Source organism: Chanos chanos, chromosome 6 (genome assembly GCF_902362185.1).
Source record: "Chanos chanos chromosome 6, fChaCha1.1, whole genome shotgun sequence".
Taxonomy (NCBI): Eukaryota; Metazoa; Chordata; class Actinopteri; order Gonorynchiformes; family Chanidae; genus Chanos; species Chanos chanos.
This window is the reverse complement of record NC_044500.1, coordinates 20780644-20799799: the sequence shown is the minus strand read 5'-3', so window position 1 is coordinate 20799799 and position 19156 is coordinate 20780644. Positions and strand designations below refer to the sequence as shown.

General features: G+C 39.7%; 1 protein-coding gene across 1 annotated transcript in view; it reads left to right on the top strand.

Annotated features, from left to right (window-relative positions):
- The first annotated feature begins 228 nt into the window (after nt 1-228).
- gipr (gastric inhibitory polypeptide receptor) overlaps nt 229-19156 on the top strand; it is a 29449-nt gene continuing 10521 nt past the window's right edge. The window contains exons 1-8 of the mRNA XM_030777309.1: nt 229-450; nt 11993-12160; nt 12705-12801; nt 13455-13562; nt 14540-14661; nt 16446-16552; nt 17791-17944; nt 18676-18835. Of these exons, the coding sequence (XP_030633169.1) occupies nt 12104-12160; nt 12705-12801; nt 13455-13562; nt 14540-14661; nt 16446-16552; nt 17791-17944; nt 18676-18835 (805 nt within the window). The 5' untranslated portion in view covers nt 229-450; nt 11993-12103. The remainder of the gene's footprint in view (nt 451-11992; nt 12161-12704; nt 12802-13454; nt 13563-14539; nt 14662-16445; nt 16553-17790; nt 17945-18675; nt 18836-19156) is intronic.

Sequence of the window (19156 nt, the reverse complement as noted above, 5' to 3'; positions counted from 1 at the left end):
AATAAATAAATACTCTTGTAATAAAAATACTTATGTACACCATATTTTAACCATATTATAACCAGTAACCATGAAGTACATTTCTGGAGCAAACAGATGTTGAAAAAAGAAAAAAAAAAAACAGCTCTCCTCCTACTGCAACCTCCCAGTTGAAGGCAGGTACTCCATAGCTGCGCGTGCATATGCGCGTGCATTTGACACAGCTGGACGCATACGAGGTTCTAGATGGAGGCTAACAGCTCCTCGATTCTGTTGTCTCTCGTTTGTTGGCGATGTGCATTATGCTGCTTTTAGAGGCGCACGCTTTACGGGGAGATTTTTTTCATTATTACATTTCATTTACAGCAACAACGTTCAACGTGGCGTTGGCCAAAAGGACCTAAAAGATTTTTTACGCTGTGGTTCATAGAACGATTTGCCTTGACTCGAAACAACATCTTTCAACGACCGGTAAGTCTGTTCACATTAAGCTTTTCTTGGTGAGTACAGCTGAGTCTGCTTTAAGATAAAATAGTGAATTTTGATAACTAGAACATTTCAAAATTAAAGTACTTCTTATTTTCTAAAAGTTATATCTTAAAGTGTACGTTTGCGAAACACTCGATTTTTTTTTTTTTTTTTAACCTCAGTCCTTATTTTTACAGCACAAATTCAGTGATTGTATGGGTTTTCTATATTACCCTTGGGACTTGCAGTACAGTAATGAAAATGTCACTTTTAAACTTCGTTGACTGTCCCGTCCGTATAATGTGCCACTCTTGGTCCACTGATACTGATACGAAACCGGTGTTTGGATGAATAATCCGCCCATTTGACGGCGACATTCCGGGCTCAAAAATACTCACCCACGCGGCTTTCTTTTCAGTCATTCCCCCGCGAGAGAAAAGTCCATACATTACGCGAATGCAGTTTCACGGAAATATTAATGGTCACGATAAGCATATCTAGTATGATACGCTATGTGTATATCTAGTATGTGTATGTTATGTTAAACGTAATTCTGTAAATGTAGATGTTACCCTTTGGAAATTGTATCAACATGTAAATAAAACCTTTTGGGAATCATGAGGAAAAGACTGGTAAAATTGTAGTGCGTCAGGATTTCTTCCTCGGCTTGACCTTTTACAAAACTGTCAAGCTGTTGGGTCAAGATTTTACATATAACATAGGCGTAAAAGGCACGGAGAATACCAAGCGCTCGTAAAGCAAACAAATCGATCATCAATTTATAGGTCGAGTTTCAACTAGCACAGTGCGCTTAAGCATGTTCAAGGACACCATGCACAGCGCACAGTTCAGCTCGTTGAATCTATGGACGTTCAGAGGGTTAGATGCTTCATCCATTTTCGCTCCTTGCGCACATCCATGAGTAACTGTTAACATGCATGCTTCCAGTGCATCTGCACTCCATAGGTCTAGAGTGAAGATTTGTTTGTCTCTGACGATTAGCGATGCGTGAAAACACATAATCATTTGAACTTTAGAGGAAAAGTGGCCCTTGTCTAATAGAGCATATAAAATTATTTGCAGCTCTCCAAAGTTGGATGCTAAAGGGAAAGATTCAGAGTGCTGTTTTGCGCTTCATTTGAGGCCGATTTTTAATTTTAATATAAAGGTTGGCTTGTTAATGTCTTTGCAATAAATAATAAGTCATTTTGTTATTCAAGTCATTCTCTGTATAGTCACTGGTGCATCAGTCATGGATACTGGTTCTGGTTCATTGCATTGTTATCATTCTAAGTCAAATGTGAGAATTTCGTTGAAAGAAACCGCGACTGAATTAGTCCCGTGTTTTGGAACTCTGAGGCTACTGTATAGAACATGCAGAATTATGTCCTGCCAGAATGTGATGCTTAAGCCCGAGTGCTTATTTCAAAATCTTTGTCACTTTTTTTTTTCCCAATTACTTAAAACAGCGCATAGACCGTCAGACAAAGTCCAACGATTCACACAGTGAACTCATGACTGATCAGGTCGTTGGATCACTTACCGACGGGCTGGAGAGCAAACCAAAACATATGACACCCGCAGTCCTAGCGCTTACACGTAAATGTTTTGAGTCTAAGCATGAGCTAAACATGCTGAGGAATGTTAGAATGACATTAACGCGGGCTTTTGGAAGTGTGCACAGCATTTGTATCACCAGTCTTTCTATGTCCAGCTCCTTGTTTGACCCAGTATCGTTTCAAAGGTCTCAGTCTTTCTTTGAGATCTGGGACAACTGATGATAGAAGCCTGACCAACAATACTATTTATAGTTCTGTGCTGGTACAAAAGTCAGTCTGCATCTCAAATGTGTCTCGCACACAAGCACATGACACAAAAATACAGAGAGAGAGAGAGAGAGAGAGAGAGATTGTGAAAGACATTCACTCAGCTAGATGCTGCAATATTTGCATTATGTGAAGGGGCAGGATTTTGAGGCTGGATGTCCTTCTGTCAGAATTAATTGGCATTGCCTAAAATCATTCTCTGGATACCTACCATATTTCAGTTGTCCCAGGTCTTCTCAGCTTCAACCCAACCTCTCTACACCCCACCCACACAAACACACACACACGCACGCACACACACGCACGCACACACGCACGCACACACACACACAAGACAGCAAAGAGACCTGGCTAACAAGGTGATCTTGACCTGATGTCCGAGGTCCGTATGCATATACTTCAGGCCTTGCCCTTGCATGTAGTGACATAACTGTAAATGACTTTACTGTAAATGGCTTCACGATAAACTGTTTGACCCTCCTGCAGACTCACAGCTCAGTGTACTGAAGGCATTTAGTGACTGTATCTGTTTGTGTGGTTCTGACTGCAACTGAAATTTATGTCAGTTTTCAAAGGTAACACATGTACAGTCATAAGAAAATATATTTTAATTTAGGCAGACAAGCATCATTAAGATTGCAGAGCCTCAAAAATGGTAGTTTTAATCAATTACAGTGAAAAGTGTTTTACGCTTCACAGTGTTATAACTGCAGAGATACCGACAGCATCTTTTCCCACAGATAATTAGAAACTCGTACAGCATGTTCCCCAGCATTAAAAGGGAAAGGTTTTGTTATTCTATGACTTGTATTAAATATGTGCTGAATAAAGAATTCATACTTTAGATCTGCAAAATCACTACGTAACAACACAGTTAAGCACGGGATGATAAATAACTCGCTGTGTATACTTTTATGCGTTTCAACACTCAAATCTAGAGAGATATAGAGTATTACCTGCTGTTGATGACATGTTATGAATGCTCACAAAGAGTAAGAATAGAAAGAGTGTTATAACTATGAGCTTTACTTAGGTTTTACCTAAGGTGACTTCCTATAAGAACTTTGCCACAGAGATTTTGACGGAGTGCACAGAAGTTTTAATTCGTGACACATCACAAGATCGGCTGTAACACTGGTCATATGATTTATGATGTGTGACACACAGGTTCACCCACTGCAGAGCCTGTGAGCATTGGGAAATTTAACTCAATCAATTAGACTTTTTTGGAACAAGCTGTCTTTTGACTACTGCATGGGACAGTGTCAGTAAACATTGTAATGGAACATGCATTTTGGCTCCCCCCAACAAACAGACAAACAAAAAACAAAATATGTCCTTTTTACTGGTCTAACTTTTTTCTCTCTGGAATTTAAGATCTTTTCTTAAGAAAGAAGTCTTTATGATATGATCACATAAATTCCCACAGGCAGAAATTTGTGTCGAATTCGTACTGCAAGGAGAAATTTGTCAAATTTGTGCCAAATTTGTTGAATTTGTGTCAGATCTATTTCATACAAAAACTGTAATGTCAGTCCATGCTTCTACAGATTTTTTTTTATCATTTGCTTGTGTGCCCTATGAGACATTTAACAAGTTTGTGGATTGCATGAGAAATGTAATCCTACTCTAATCCTTTTCTTTCTCAGAGACATGCCACGACTTGGCACAGAAATGGCACTAATAAGTCCCTTCCACTTTTGGCATTCTTTTGTTTTGACAAGATCCTGTCAAACAGACTGTAGATTAGATTTCAGATTTTGTCGGTATGCTGAATTTTGCCAATGAACAGGCAGTTTACCAAAGTTTACCAAAAATATAAATTTTACTAACGTCACTTTTTTCACTCTGCATTTCTGGCTCAAGAAAACATGAGTGTTGCTGTTTTCTTTCTTTTTATTTTGTACTCGTCTATGTCATAATTTTCTAGTCGATCATCATGTTGAAAGTGAATGCAAGTTTGTTTCCTAGAATCAGACGATGAGGAACCGAAGACCAGTTGACGCTCCTTCTTCTCTTGTCTCCTGATCACTAATCCTGGCTTTATGTTGGCGACCTTCGCAGTTCCAGGGCAGCACATGTGTGAAGGACTGTGTAATTCATTCCTGTCTTGAGTTGTTAATTTCCAACTCAAAGACTGCGTAGTTCCATGGACTTGCTCAACCATTTGACCTTCACAGATGGTTTGAGTAAATGGAACATGAATTTATTTGGTCTGACTTTGTAAAAGGTAAGCTGCGCACAGGAGATATTGTGAAAGAGTCTCAGGTTGTATTTGCAGTTTGGTTATGCGAACATGTGACATGAAACACATTCAGGAGACTGGGTTATAGTAAAAGGATTTCTTTAGAGGAGAAAGAGTCTTCTCTCTCTCTCTCTCTCTCTCTCTCTCTCTCTCTCTCTATATATATATATATATAATATATGTATGTATGTCTTTCTTATGTAGTCATACCTGGATGTCCAAAGTCCTGGGCAGTCTCTTGAGTTTCACTGAAGTAAACCATTAAATATTGGTAATCTATGTCAGCTCAAAACCATATATTCTCTAAAGATCTACATCCTGATCAGCTGTGTGTTTAAAGATCTTCTCCCATCTCTGCAGCTCCTTCTTTGTTTTCTTTCTTCGTATTTTAACTTATACAGTTTAATGACTATAATAAAAACTCAACTGCAGTGTTTGTATGAATATAAACACAGTTAAAAACGGACGCTGCACAGTAGGCGGCAGTTTGTGTGTTGGAGGCTTATTTGCATATCCAGATGACAGGTCATCAGATGATGACTGGGGGGGGGGGGGGGGGGGGTTTCCATGTGAGCATGGATACACCAGACTACACACATATGGTATTAGCTCACTTAGAGACTGCAGTGCAATTTCTCATGGATCTGTGATTGTTAAAGGCATGAGCTTATCCAACAGCTGTTTTAGCGTGGAAATGGTCCTTCAGCTGAGAACCTCTACTAACATACCTCTGTCTCTGTACTCTTATTCTGCTGCATTTATGTAAACCAAAAGATGGATATTTAAAAGAATGGGAAAATTATTGATGGGTGTAATGATATAGGAACAGTTTTGGCTGTATGGCTGCAAAGTTAACAAAGGAATGGGTGTCACAAATCCAGAGAGATTGGATGCAAGTGCAGGCAAACTTTTGCAAATGCAAATCGTAGCCCAAATACAAAGGCAGAAACAAGTAGGGTCCAATGTAAATGAATCAGGCTAGCGTGTGATAAGCAAAATCAGAGGTCAGGTAACAGGCTAAGGTCAATGCACAGGAGGGCTAACAGGAGTCAAAGAGGCTAACAGGAGTCAAGGACAGTAACAAGGAACACAGCTAAACTGGAACAAGGAAGCTAACTGGAAGAAACATGGCTCTGTATACTTATATCATGTCACATCTGACTGAAACAAACCAAGGGGTATACATTATAGAGACAGAGAGAGCTAGTGAATAGAGGACCATGGAACTGGTGTACATGATGATTAGAGAATGGATGGGTTAACAATGCTTAATGAACAAAGCTTTGAATGGCCAAAAGACAGGGTTGTAGAAATGTGTTCTCGTTTGGCATCATCCAAATGGAATTCGCCATCATGCTGCTTTCTTATGCGACACATCTACCATATATATCAAAATATATGACATCAAACATTTACCATGTTATTCAGCAGTTTAGCTTAACTTAGTCATTGTCTGTGCATCAATAAAATGCCTCAGATTTTAGATATTGACCTAAAATGGCTGGTTGAAACAATTAACATAACCATTATATTTTGTGAATTATTATATCTGTTATTATAATCTGTTCAGACTTCCTGTAAGGTTGTTTTCTTTTGTTTATGAATGACCAGGTCCTGGGAACAATATAGGCGCTTTCGCACCGAACAGTTCTAGGGTCTAATTCGATAGGAACTACCCCCTATGGAGCTTCCCCTAGAACTACATTCGTTCTAGGGCCTTTTTTCTGTTTGCTTTCGCACCGCCAGTAGGAACGCTGAAGTGACGTAAGCCGGCCGACGGTATAGCAGCTAAGAGCTGTTGTTTACACTAACCAGGATAGCTGCACATTTTGAAGTACAAATTTAATTACTTTTAAGACCTTTTAAATACCTCCAAAAGGAAAAAAAGGACCATTACTGCGGCAAAAGAAATCGACAAACTAGACTACAGTATACGCAATGAGTTTTATTGAATTTGAATGACAGAAATATTGATTGCACATTCGATAACCTATAACTGCCTTCTCATTAACGAAAATAAAACTGTATGGCGATAGACCCAGTCCAATGGAGAAAATAATTTCCGAATGCATTTATGCATTTACCACCGCAGTAGCAGTGAATGACTTGATGGGCATAGTACTTTTCGGGTGCTAGCATAGCGCTTGTGCCTGACCCTTGCTCGCGCCATCGTGTTTTTTTTTTTTTTCCTTTTTCCCCGCCGCAGCCCTAAAATCGTAAGCTGGATAAACACATTCTTATTTTAGGTTAAAATGCGGATCACAGCCACACAAGCGGACACACAAGCACCTACCGAAGCGGAGTGTACGCTACCTCTTCAATGTACAAATATACATTGGACGTTACAAAATGGTCATTGTTGGGGGATATAAAATACCGGTAAAATAAAACATAAAAACCATGTGCCCCCTCCTACAATTCCAGACATTTTGAGACATGAATATCAAAAGCTAAATGAAATACGTTCTAAGACTTTATATTTTGCACGGATCTTTAAAAATGGCGGTTGCAATCATCGTATACCTGCGTCTGGACCAATGGCTGTACACCGACGTCACAAGGTTCCTATTGTGCTGCAAAAGTACCTACCCTGGAGTAGGGGCTAAAAAAGCCCCTCAAAACGGCGTTCTTAGAACTAAAATCGTTCTAAGTTCCTGCGGTGCGAACACGCCAAAAAGGGGGTACTTTCTCCAACAGTTCTAAGAACTATGAAAAGTTCCTCCGGTGCGAAAGCGCCTAATGTCATATTTCCCATTAATCCCATCACGCCAAAGCAGGACTGGGGTTCAGCATTTAAAGCATAAAAGGCTGCTTAATTTGCTTTAGTCTCTTAGAACCTCTTTGAAAATAAGGGTGGTGAAATTAAAAATTAAAAAGAGAACTGCAGGAATTCTTAAGAAGCTTCTATCACCAGAAAAATATTCCATTAAGAAAAGCATCTATAGAGGAAATCTGATCTCTCCTGCCATGGCTTGCTTAAACCATCCATCACTCTCTTTTTTTTTTTTTTCATTAAACATATCCATCACCCGTTTGCTTTTTTTGTTTGTTTGTCTTTTTTTTAGCCTCGTCCTGGAGTCCTCTTGTCTTCTCTTTTAAAACAAACAGTGTGAGTAAATGCAGGAAGAGCAACGACACCACTGCAATAATTTTATATCCCACTGATAGTCGCGTGAAATGAAATGCATTTCTAGACACTCTGAGTTAAACTTTGAAAGGAGAGTTTTGTGGTCCTATGTCACTCAACACTTGTTGAATTCCAAAACAAATATTCAAAAATGCTTTTTTAGATCACCTCAAGACTTCCACCAGCTGGTTCATGTCACTGTACAAAGCCATGGCTTTCTTAAACATCCTTATCAACCTTATTCAAATATTTGCATGCAGTGATCTTCATCACCTCCATGTTTTCAATGTTAGTCCTTAATAATCTCAGATACAGCAGAACACATCAACCAATATGAGTAAAGGTCTGCATGATTTCTATGTATAAGAACCAAAGGAAACCTGCACTCTGTAAATGGGCCAAATAAATGGGCTTTCATCTACACTCAGACAACACTTTTGATCTATTTTTGTTAAGGCGGCCATGATTCTTTGAAGCAACAGACAAAAAGCCGAGAATATCTGGGGACCCATCTTGTTAGTTGGGGGTCAAGTTTCAGGCAGGAAGCTGGTTACGTATGTGAGTCAGCACCACTATTAGTCTCTTTGTTCCACTCCATGTTGTTTCCCAGAGTTACATTAGCTCTGATACAAACAGTTCAGCTGACTAGCATTCCTGCCTGCCACATACCCGTGGCTCAGGTCATTGATCTGATTTCCCGCAATGAATCCAAAAGTGTCCTTCTCCTGCAAGCCTCATAAATAAATCTAGCTGTTGCAAGACACTCTCTGTCTGTCATCTTGCTCATATGTCATGTTTTTATTTTGTTTGTTTTGTTTTGCTTTGTTCAATAAACTTGTATTTTTTAAAAAAGAAACAGTCTGTTATAGCTAGTGCATGACCTCCCATTTGCTTTTAAATTTTGGAGACTTGAAATTCTGTCACCATAAGTACAATTAATGTTTGCAGCATTTGTTGTTACTGGATTTGAGAACCATTTGGTTTGAGGCAAGAGCCATAAATATGGCAGAAACCTCACCCACACCAAGTGCCTTGTGACTATCACACAACCCGTATTTGTTTATTTAAGATGATGTTTTTGATAAAGGATCATCAGTGAAAACTTTGTAAAAAAAAAAAAAAAAAAAGTTGAAAAAACTCTAAAGAAAACTCTGTAAAATCACAGATGGTTATGCAGAAGTTATGCACAGATGCACACAAATAAACAGTCTGTATGTGTTATTCCATGTGTCAACCCTGTTACTACAGGTATCTCAAAATTCTTTGCTTTTTCCTGTAAATCACGAGCTTGGTGAAATTCTGTAGAATATTTTAAGTGGTCCTGCAATGTGCAGTCAGTGTTGAAATGTTGGTGAGAAAAAAACGCAGCATAAAGCATTGTCAGTGGTACTTTAACCGTAATCTGTCCAGTTTAGGGAATGTAAGCACAAGGCTCGCTCCCAGTGTCACCCAGTGAATACCAAAGCGTACCCAATGGACGAGTTCAATAAAAAATGTCTCTTTTCTCCTTGACTATTGTTCTGGCTTACAGAGCCCCAGACAGGCTGAGCAGGCGTGACTTGCTTTCCTGTGGGAATATAAACGTACTGTTTCACATTTATTATATCATATTGTGTGAGGCCAAGGGTACAGTTGTTATTGACTCCTGGTCTGCTGCTCATGGCTTCCCCTGAGATTTTTAGGACAGTTCCTACTGATTACCCCCAAGGCTATCTTCTCAAATCTTCTCAAATGTGTCTGGCATTAGGGAAAATGTGCAAACAGAGCAGTACTAAATAATGCCCACTGGGCATCCGCTCTAACTGCATTAGAGGAACTTATCGTCTGAGCTCAAAACACGAGTTTGCCTAAATCACCCTGGAGGAGATTTATCCCAGTCATTGTCTGGTTTATGATGATCATACCAGTCTCAAACCATTAGGACACACAAACATAAGAAAAACAGGCGGCAGTTTCCCTCTTCAGTTAATGGCCTCTTTAGGGGAATTATTCATTCAAAGCCCACAGGCTCTGAGGTATACATTTTCATGATTAATTGAAGGAGAGATTCTGCTAATGAAACAAGTGATTTAAGCATGAATGCATGAAAGCCTTTTGTCTGCAGGAATGTGTGTGGTGTCTGTCACTGAGAGGAAAACAAAGCCACGCAAACGTGTGTCCTTTTTTACCTTGTTCCATTACTGAGCAAATCATGTTTTTGTTGGGGGTTTTTTTTTTGTTTGCTTGTTTGTTTGTTTTTTCAAACAGTAGACAATGCCCAGAGGCTAACTAGCCAGATGTTAATTTTCTGTTTTAGGCTTCACTTGACGTGAAATGTTTAATCTTAACTAAAGTAAAGTCAAGAGCAGGAGAGATTAAATTTTATTTGTCTGAGTTTTTGACTAACATGCAGATTGAAATGAGTTTCTCAGGAGTTTATCATTCCCTGTCACAGCTACTCATTTGGCTCAGTGGCTCTTGATGATAGAAGGGTTACGTTTTGGTTCCGAAGAACTCATTTGTGAGTTTGCCATTTTTGCACTTAGACCAGTTTGAATTTAGTGTCTATTTTAGTGTCTGTCACAAGACATCTTAAAAAGACCATTTATGTGTTTGAAGAGTTGGCAAAGATTACGCATGGTTTATTTGTCTTTGGACCATTTTCATGGTTATTCTAATTTTGTAATAAAAACAAAATGCATTCTTGGCTTGTGGAATATTGTGTCAAATAATACTTAATCACAGTCTGTTTGGTCCTTTTGATGACAGCTGATTTTTTGTGCAGTTTTTTTTCCTCTAAGACATGGGGTGGATGAAACAGTGCTGTAAAACATCTGTTTGTTTTTTTTTCCCAGAGTGATCTATGACATCAGTGTAATTTTACTCTCCTTGATGAAAGCAGCATGACTGGCATGGTGGTTTTCTCCACACTTCCATAACATTTCTGCTTGAAAGAACAAATAAATTGTTTTTTTGGATTGTATTCACTCACAGATATGTTTGCCAGAATCTGAAGTGTGGAATTTGTTGGGGTTTGTTTGGAACAGAAAGTGTACACATCCAAAAAAGACCCAAGTCCAAGGAAACTCATACTGTTATCATCTCACATTTACTTCAGTTTCATCAGTGAATCTGCCAAAGATGACTCCATTTCCTATAGCACAGATTTTTTCTAATGAATAGGGCCTAAAAACTGAGGGGGAAAAAACTTTAAAGTAGACAAAATTCAGTGAATGAAGTCAGGTGGAATAAAAGTATCGCAGTGGGCTCAGAATTTGTGTTTACCACATCATTTTCCAGCCTGTTTAGCATACTGATTTCCAGTGATGCTCAGTTTAGCGTCACATACTGAAAAATTAAACACATTTTCTAACCACACATGAGATTTGATGGGCCAGTCGCCGTCTCAGCGGACGTTTCTTTATTTAGACATCAGCAACATACAAGACATTGTTGTTTCCTTTCATTGGACTGAGATGGTTGAATTTACATTGAGACTAGGATAAAATGACCTGCCATTGATCTGGGTGTGATCTGAAACCAGTGTCTGCGTTTATCAAAATCAATTTACTCCAACATACTCATGGTCTGGCACTGGGGTAACTGCTGGAAATACTGTGGAGAAAAACATACTTTTTTTTTCTTGTCATATCTTCTATGGTGTTGTCACTTTATGCCACAAACTTTTTGGCTAAATATTCTGAAATTTGTGTTTTATCACTATATTGTAGCATAGATTTCCCATGAAATTTTCAATAATTTAAGAGCCCTTCTGACCAAACAGATGCTAACTCATAGTATGAGTACAAGTGAGATATTTATGCTCTTCCTCTGGAATGTACACAGGTTGTTGGAAAGAATCTGTGGTCGACAGTGCTCCATGTATATCTGCGTTAAGCGTGCACATTAAATACTATGGAAAAAAACAGGAGCAGCCAAAAAGTGTGGTCTGGAAACATGTACAAGTAGTGACAACAAGACACTAAGTCATTTAGATTGGGACTCAGCTGAATAGGTACTGACAATCTGTACATGTGTGAATGAACACTTATGCCAACAGGCCGACACACTCCATGTTTAATTACAGATTTTCAATGTTTGCAGCTCTCACAGAAGCTGTAACAAATGGCAGTAGCTATTTATTGTTACAAGTATTGTCTTACAGCCATATTTAACATTTTCAATGTCATGTTAATGCATAGGAAAATAAAAATATGTTTATTTTTTGTTTGTAGCAGTAACAGATAGCAACACTTATGAAAATGTTAATGGGCTTCTACTCCTCTCCTTCTTCTTCTTCTTCCTCTTCTTCTTCTTCTTACTATAATTACATTTATTACTGATGTTGTTGTTATATGTCACTTACAGGTCGTAGCTCTTGGCATGGTGTTGCGAGGAAACACGGGCTGTGTTTGGTGTTGCTGGGCACTGGCCCAGCCCTGAGATGCTTGGCCCTCTCCCCTGGTGCCCGTCTCAGGGATGAGGACCATCCTTATCCTCTTCCTCTTCGCTCTGTCTGTCCTGTGCACAACTGAGGTAAACATTTAAAGTGTGGAACCCACACACTGTGTCAGAGTGGCGAGACCTGTCACCATGGGACACAGTCCAGTCACAGTGCTTCCAAAACACTTAACAGCATTTACGTGGCCACATTCTGCCATTATTAATCACAGACATTTTAATGAGTGAATCAAGACAGTGAAGGATAATCGGTACTTTTGAGAAGTACATTACTTCCTAACAGTGTAATGCTTCATAACCTTCCATCTGAGGAGAGTATACTGGTTCAGCCATGACCAGTTACACCAGTTACGGTCGTATAAGACACTGGGGTGCCTCCAGACAGAAGTACCAGTTGTGGTCGATAACTCCAGTGAGAAAACCCTGGAGAAGGGAGCATAGAGGAAAAACAGGCAGCCTTGTAAAAGCTATCACTAAAGAGCTGTATTGGGTTGTGAGGGAAGACCATTCTACAAGCATTGTTCTCAACTGGGAGACTGAGTAATTACAGATATCCTACGGAGACTTCACAGAAATATTCACTGTGTCCCTTTTTTTAATTATTATTTGTGGTTTTCAGAGTGTGTCTGGGAAGACTGTGAAAGATACGGTGCAAGAATGGAACAACTACAGAAACGAGTGTATCCACAAGATAAGCATAGAACCCACCACCTCAGGTAGAACTGACTCCCATCTATAACCTTTCATTTACCACATGAACAGTCCAGACAGCTTTCCTCTCTCTGCAGTAATGCTAAACTGGAATGAAAGCTTTTTGTCCCACCATCATGTTTACCAGTTTAATCCATAGAGAGATTTGTCTCAGGGTTATCTTTAGCCCATAAATAAAGAGTTCACTGTTTCACACTGGCCTCTTTAAGTCCAGAGTTAACACCAATGCCAGATGGAATTGTAAGGTGAGCTCCAAAAATTCAGCACTAATGCTGGCTGTAGCTGGCATAACTAATCTCAGCTCCGCCAAATGGGTCTGGAGGATCTGGAAGCAGGTGTGAAATCCAGCTAAAACCCAGAATTAAGTCTTCTAATCCCCATGTTATGACAGTGTTTAACTGTATGCTGAGACAAAAACAATTTAGAAACCCTACTTTGTTCTTGTGTTTTGTGTGTGTGTGTGTGTGTGTGTGTGTGTTCGTATCCTTGTGTGTGCAAGTTTGAGCTGACCGAACTATTACTGAATATACTATTTAACAATCAAATGTGATCTGGAATATTCTTTTGTTTAATCAAAAGCTGACAAAAGTACTTATAAAATGATTGGGTTATGCTGAAAGTATTATCATATTAGCATGTCCGTTCCCGTTGACCCCAGGTGTCTTCTGCCATCGTATGTTCGATATGTACGCCTGCTGGCCAGATGCAGCACCCAACACCACAGTTAAAGTGCCCTGTCCATGGTACCTACCCTGGTATGACCAAGGTACAGTGCATGTGCTACCATATTATGTAAAACTGACATGTTATAATGGTCCCTCTTAATTCAGAATTCATTTGTTGAGCTATAAAAAAAAAAAAAACTGAAAGTCTGTCCGTGTCACGGATTCAAATAGTGGATGCAAATGCAGGATAACTTTATTAGGAAATGCAGTCAACATCAAGACCAGACAGAGTTCAGTACATGATAAACAGGCTGCTAGGAACAAGACTGGGAGTCATAATCGGTAAACTGGCTATGGTCACTACACAAGAACAGGAGAGGTAATAGGAACAGGGAGACTAACAGGAACAGTAAGCTAATGAGAAATACACAAGTTGGCACACTCACGGGAGATACATTGCAGGGAGCTGACTGAAACCAATTTGCATTTATATAAATAACTTAATGAGACAATAAACAGGGAACAAGTGGGCTTGATACACTAGTAGTAGATAATGATAGAATAATGATGAAAATAAAAAATAATGACCTGGTTGAGTTGCTGACTAATGAGTTGGCAAACTGGAAAGGAACTGGAAATGAGGCAATGACAATCAGTAGTGTGTGAGTGCTGTGGACGCTAAGGTATTGTAGTAATCGTTTAGTGTTTCATCCACAATGAAAACATAAATTGACTGTGTACATGTGTTTCACGATCCAGATAATAAAATGAATCTACAGTAAACTAGAGCTCTATAATAAAATGTGATTTGATACATTTGTACATTTGATAGAATTTTTGTTTGTTTGTTTGTTTAACCTTAGTGGTTTTACCTCAAGATGGAATCAAATGCCTCTTCAGTTTTTATGCAACTAATTTTAAGGCTCAAAGCAATGTTCATAGGGTTTTATTTTCATTATATGAAACAAATTAGCTGTTTTTGTCAGTTTATCAGCCATTTTTGTTGCTTTGAAAGTTACTCCACCCTTGAGTTCCATGTTTCTTATTTCTCTCTTTCTGTCATTCGGTGTCTCTCCAGTAAAACATGGTTATGTTCTGCGAGAGTGCAGTTCAGATGGCCAGTGGGCCACCAACAGCACCAGTCGGACCTGGAGGGACCATTCACAGTGTAGTGCAGATGGCAGCCAGCAGACTGCAGAGGTGACACCCCCCTCCCCCAACCACCACCACCACCACCACCCAGGGCTGTAACAGATTTGACCCAGCACAGTTTTGAATGGAGAAACAGAAAACCATGAAAATATGACTATTTGTTTAGCTTCTCTCTCTGGTTCCCTGAGGGGAAGAGTAAAGAGACAGGACTGATCTTTGGCTCATGTCCAAAATCTGACTGTACTCATGTGCTGATTAATGCAGCCCCTCTCAAACGAAAAAGGAACGATAAATCAAGCTTAATGGGTCTCACACACAACCAGTATATGAAATATTGATGAGGTAATGAAATGAGATTGATTAAGTGGCTTCTCCAATCATACTTTGTCTTTAGATTGATTAATCGGCTTCTCCAATCATACTTTGTCTTTAGATTTATGAGGATGCATGGGCCAAGAAGTCTCTCTGACAAAAATTTATTTAAAAAAAAAATAAGAAAGAAATTATGCTATGAACCTGTTAGTGTAACATTAGACAGTTATTTGTCTTAAAAGCTGAATTTAACCACTTTAAGATACCTAACATATTTAGACATAAGTTGTTCTTTTTATCCATAAAATGCCTCAGTACCCAAATGAGAGAATATTTTTTACTGACATCTTTGAGGCAAACCAGAACCAAGCGTCTACCCATTGGGTTAGTGTGCATCTATAACTGAGGCCCATTAAGACAGAGGCAGTCTGAATATAAAAGAGGTCATTATCAGTACTGATTGTTTGCCCTGAGGAGGCAACAGCGCTCTGCCGCAGTGTCGTAGATCGACGGACCCATCAGACTGCTGGGCGGAGTAATGACATGAAGATGGAGGTACGCAGCCCTGCCTTCAGTAATATGAGAAGAAAGAGAGAGAGAGAGAGAGAGTCAGAGAGAGAGAGAGACAGAGAGGGAGAGACAGAGAGGGAGAGAGAGCCCGCTGAGAGGGTCACTGACTCCTCACCTGAAATTCACTTTGCTTTGCTGTCCGTGACGCCCAGACTGAGCTAACAGCTGTGATATTCACTGTCCGTGACGCCCAGAATGAGCTAACAGCTGTGATATTCACTTTCTATAACGCCCAGACTGAGCTAACAGCTATGATATTCACTGTCCGTGACGCCCAGACTGAGCTAACAGCTATGATATTCACTGTCCGTGACGCCCAGACTGAGCTAACAGCTATGATATTCACTGTCCGTGACGCCCAGACTGAGCTAACAGCTATGATATTCACTGTCCGTGACGCCCAGACTGAGCTAACAGCTGTGATATTCACTATCTATAACGCCCAGACTGAGCTAACAGCTGTGATATTCACTGTCTGTAACGCCCAGACTGAGCTAACAGCTGTGATATTCACTGTCTATAACGCCCAGACTGAGCTAACAGCTGTGATATTCCCTGTCTATAACGCCCAGACTGAGCTAACAGCTGTGATATTCACTGTCCGTGACGCCCAGACTGAGCTAACAGCTGTGATATTCACTATCTATAACGCCCAGACTGAGCTAACAGCTGTGATATTCACTGTCTATAACGCCCAGACTGAGCTAACAGCTGTGATATTCACTGTCTATAACGCCCAGACTGAGTGAACAGCTGTGATATTCACACACGCAGGGGCTAATACAATACATACAACAATGTAATGTCACAATGTGAACGCTTAACCTGAGCAGCAGTTCTTCATCACCTCACAAGAAAACCAAAACATCCTGCTAATAACCGTATTTTCTGAGTGATTGTAATGAACTCCTTGTGTGAATTAAGAATTTTTTTCTCTCTTGACTTGGCAGGAGACCCAAATGATGGTTTTGGCCTATTTCCGGGTGATGTACACTGTGGGCTATTCGCTGTCTCTGATCAGCCTCTCTCTGGCCCTCGTCATCCTGCTCCTCTTCAGGTTAGACCACACAGATAAACAGTCATGAGTATGACTGGAGCCATCGTGTGGACACTGGCACAGGATTCTGGAACATGTATAAAGATACATTAACATAAAGGGAACACTTATAGGCTAAAAAATTATTCCAGTTAGTTGCATGCTCTGTCTTTTCAAAAACGTCCATGTTAATGATGCTTTATTGGCATTTTATTCTTCACACAGTATTCTGACAGTGTTCATTTTATTGTTACCAGAGCCAGTTATGTTACTGGTTTTTCGTTAAAAAGAGCAGATTTTTCTCGAAGCCACTGTGAGGACAGAAGCAAGCCATTATTCAGCAATTTCTTTACCACCCACCTCTTCCTTTTTCGACCACGTCAGTTGCTCCCATAATGACATCTGTCTCTGCGTTTTTTTGCCCTAAGGGACACATAGAATGTGAAATATTCCCCGTCATGTCAGAATTTGATGTGTGTGGGGTTTTTTAATATTAATGGAAAAATGCAGGGAGTTTAGAGACTGTGAGGTAGAATGCCATCTGGGAGGTTAGGGGCTTTTTCCTATTTTTATCTGACTAATCTTTTTCTTCTCAGCATTCCACTCTCGTTCACCGTGTTTGAAAGACGTAAATGTCACTTAACAGATGTCTGAACAGGTCACAGTCGACACTGATGACATACGGTCACACATCAGATCGTGTTGTTGGATTTAGAGTCCAGTCTGTCTGTATTAACAGCAGTGTTATCTAGATCGATGCCACATGTTGTCACAGTCTTGTTTTATGACTTTACAGTAGATCACTAAGGGTTCATGCTGATGCTGTGGGTTTGCTTCAACATGGTGCTAAAGGGCTAAGTGATCCCGTCTCACTGAAAAAAACAGTATTATATATGATAAATGATGATGCTAAATATGATGGTGTTATATATAATGGCATTATATGTGATGCTGTTATATTTAATGGTGTTATATGTAATGGCGTTATATAAAATGGCGTTATATATGAAGGTGTTATATATAGTGCTAGTGTGTATATAACGGTCTTATATTGGATGGTGTTATGTATAATGGTGTTACATATGATGGTTTATATGTGACAATATTATACATGCGCCATATATAATGGTTTTATATGTGACAATATTATATGTCTGCTATATATAACAGTTTTATATGTGACAATATATATGTGTGCTATATATAATAGCTTTATATATGAGAGTGTGCATATGACAGTGATATATATGAATCTGTAGGAAGTTGCGGTGTACACGGAACTACATCCACACCAACCTGTTTGCCTCATTCATCCTGAGAGCTGTGTCCATACTCACCCGGGATGCCCTCCTTACCAGGGACACACCTGAGTTCAAGGACAACCAAGATGTGTCTAACATCCTCAGTGACCAGGTCTGAACCCACACATCAGGGTTTGATTAAATTCAAACGCCATGTGCCATAGTTCAGTCTTTTGATGCTGAATTCTGAAGTTTGTGGATATCTATAGAATTAGGGTTGGATTAGCAGGCACATTTGATGCCAACATCAGATTACTTCCTACTATCAAACTCATTCATGACAACTGAACAGGCAGTTCCTGATTGCAGTTCATTAGGCTATAAGAAAGATTATGTAAATGTTCTACTTGAAATGCTTGTTCATTTTAAAATGTACACAATCAGCATACAGGCAAATTAATAGTCTCGCTGTGGCCTGCTGTTCTTCATTTTTGTCTGATTGTCAGGTGAACCACAATGAGCGCAAATTACTGTAACCACATATTACTCAGTAAATATGCCATTATGATGTCATCAGTCTGTGTATGGTGAGACAGATGTGCACAGTTAAAAGGAAACGGGTAATCAGCCCTTTGAATAAAATTACACACACACACATTCTCTCTCTCATGTGCAAACACACACACACACGCACACACACACACACACACACACACACACACACATGCAAACGCAGTCACCAAACTATTCCAAAGACTGTAGAGTGGTCTCAGTTTGAGATTAGCTGTGGGTTTGATCCAAAAGCAATTCAGATGGAGCTCTGTGAGTGTGTGTGTGTGTTTCAACCATAATCTCTGTGTCAGAAAAACAAACACTGGTCTAACCTTTGCCCTCTGCCCGCAGGCCCTGTCAGGTTGCCGTGTGGCCCAGGTCATCATGCAGTACTGTGTTGGGGCCAATTACTACTGGCTGTTAGTGGAGGGACTTTACCTGCACAATCTACTGGTCCTCATGGTTTTCTCTGAGCACAGCTACTTCTGCGGGTACCTCGTCATTGGATGGGGTTAGTATAGCCGTGTGCCAGTGTACATAATAAACATGTTGTATGCTGGTCTTTGACTCTGGTTGTCAAAATATTTTTTTGAAAAAGTGGTGTGTTTGTTCAGAAATGTCACAGTGGCATGTTTGGAAATGTCTGATACAGGTACAGATGAATGAAAAGGAAATGTGACAATGTGTGGGTTTTTTTATGATCTTGAAATTCTGAAGGTCGTGAAACAGTTTTGGATGAGAGCCAAAAAACATACAGAGGAAAAAAAATCCTTTGGCAAAATGCTGTTTTACTGAGTGTAGTCAATCATACAATCTAACATCACACAAACCC